General features: G+C 45.6%; 1 protein-coding gene across 1 annotated transcript; it reads right to left on the reverse strand.

Annotated features, from left to right (window-relative positions):
• Nucleotides 1–1349: 1349 nt before the first annotated feature.
• On the reverse strand, nucleotides 1350–2063 carry LOC139353418 (uncharacterized). Its single transcript, XM_070997600.1, has one exon. It carries the CDS (start codon nucleotides 2061–2063, stop codon nucleotides 1350–1352), a length of 714 nt encoding a protein of 237 aa, XP_070853701.1.
• Between the last annotated feature and the right edge of the window lie 312 nt (nucleotides 2064–2375).

Here is a 2375-nt window from a genome sequence, read left to right on the forward strand (position 1 = left end):
GCCCCAGGTGGTCCATGTGTATCGTGGAAAAGGGAATCGGCTTGATGTCATCGTAGTGGTACTGACCTTCCTGACGTCCACCTGGTGTTTTATAAAATGCACAGCCCACACAGGATTTGATGTAGCTTTTGACATAGTTTCGCATTCGGGGAAGCCAAAACAAGTTTAGAATTCGTGCCATAGTCTTATCCGTGCTCATATGTCCGGCCTTATCGTGACATTCATGTAAAATGTGGAATCTCAACTGCTTCGGCACGACCCATAACAAATTGTTGAAATGTTTTCGAAACAAGCGATCTTGCTCGATCATATACTCGTCGCTCTCAGATTTCTTTTCCAATTTCATGTCGGAGACAATTTTGTGTACTTTCTCGTCCTGTAGCTGTATAGAAAATAGCCAATCCTCTTCGTCGATTATCGTTTTTGCTATTTTCAGACTTGCGGTATCCATCTCTCGACTGAGTGCGTCTACGTGGTTCATCTGTGTTCCTGCTCTGTGAACGATGTCTATGTCGAATTCTTGAGTGCGTAACCACCATCTTGCAATCCGGGGTATCAGTTCACGTTTCTCCATCGACGTCTTTAGGGCATTGCAGTCGGCAATAACCTTTATCTTCTTGCCATAAATTTAGTATTTGAATCGCTCCAACGATTCCACGACGGCTAGAGCCTCAAGTTCGTAGCTAGACGATAGCTGGTGACAACTGGATCTTGTGGCGCTTTCCAAGAAAACGGCTGATCCTTGCGCAATAGGATTCTCAATGGCGCTGAAATAATGGCATATCCAGCAACGAATTTGCGGAAATAACCAGTGAGACCCAAAAACTTTCTCACATCGGTAACATTGGCTGGTTTCGGGAGCATTCTGATGGCGTTCGTCTTAATTTCTCCAGGACTGATTCCTTGTGCGTGTATCTGGTGACCAAGGAATGTTATTGACTGCTTATATAACTCACATTTGTCCAGGCTTAACGTTAATCCGCACTCCTTTAAAACTTTCAGGATCCTCTCAAGCTTCTCGTACATCTCATCAAATGTTTGACTGCCAATAAGGATGTCGTCCATGTAGTGTATCATGTCGCCTTTCTGCACTCTCTTTTGTAACTCTGCCATGAGTCGATTGAAAACCGCAGGTGCGTTCTTCAATCCAAACGGAAGTCGCTTGAATTCGTATAATCCATCTGTGGTGATGAATGCAGTAAATTTTCGGCTCTCTGGGGCTATCTCTATCTGATAGTTTCCACTGTTGAGGTCTAGGGATGAGATGTACTTAAACCTTTTCGCCTGCTGCAGGCGTTCTTCGATGTTCGGCACTGGAAAATTCTCCTTCTTGATCAGCTTGTTTACATTCACATTCGATCGCTGCCATTCGGCTTCTTGATGAGCACCACCGGGCTGGCGTACTGTGATGTTGACAACGTGATGATGTCCTGCTTTAACAGCTCGTCGACCATTCTGCTTACGATTTCTTTCTTTGGCTCGGAAACTCGGTATGGGGCTTGTGCTACCACCTGACTGCTTTCGACGGTGTTGTATGCTTTGACCACGCTTGTCTTTCCTATGCCTTCCAATCCTGTCGAGAAAACATCGGCAAAGTTCTCCATTAAGCCGCGCATTTGCTTACATTCTTTGTCGTTCTGAAAATTTTCCAACAGCTTCGCGATATTGGTGCTTACAGGGGTTGTCGCCTGATGGACTGCTCGATTGATTTTAGAATCGCCTGACTCAAAGTTGAGCTCGAGATGAGCGGAGATGATGGCGTCCTGTCCCAACAGAAAGTCCTTCTGCAATAGATCGTTGTCTGCTATATACACTTTCGCTGTAATCGTCTTCCCATCGATTTCCATATCCACAGTCATCGCTTCTGTGAGGATACATGAACCTCCGCAAATGCCTCTAATCTTCATAGAGCATTTGTGGCGCTTGGCGTTAATTTGCTCGGCAACCGATTGTCGGATGAGACTGGCTTGACTACCTGTGTCGATGAAGGCGCTGTAATCGTGCGAGTGTACGCAGATTTTCCTCGTGAAAAGTTTTTCCTGATTTGCGGCTAATAAACGCATGACATTGGTGGCGTGGCAACTTCCATTTGGCTCGTGGAACTTGTTGCATTTGGTACAGCGTGACTTTTTCTTCTCCTTCGGACACGAATTAGCAAAGTGTCCCCTTTCTCCGCAGTTGTAACATATTACGGATTCCTTTGACCTTGGTGGTTTAACATCGCTGTCTGGTTTCTGCTCGAAGTTGCTGGCTTTCGGTGAATACTCTTTCTTGCTCGTACTTGACCGACCTCGATTAACGAAATACGATTCGGCTGCATCACTGTTTTGCAATTCACGATGCTGTACACCTGCGCGAACATATCTGATGATTGC

This window comes from Drosophila suzukii, chromosome X (assembly GCF_043229965.1).
Source record: "Drosophila suzukii chromosome X, CBGP_Dsuzu_IsoJpt1.0, whole genome shotgun sequence".
Taxonomy (NCBI): Eukaryota; Metazoa; Arthropoda; class Insecta; order Diptera; family Drosophilidae; genus Drosophila; species Drosophila suzukii.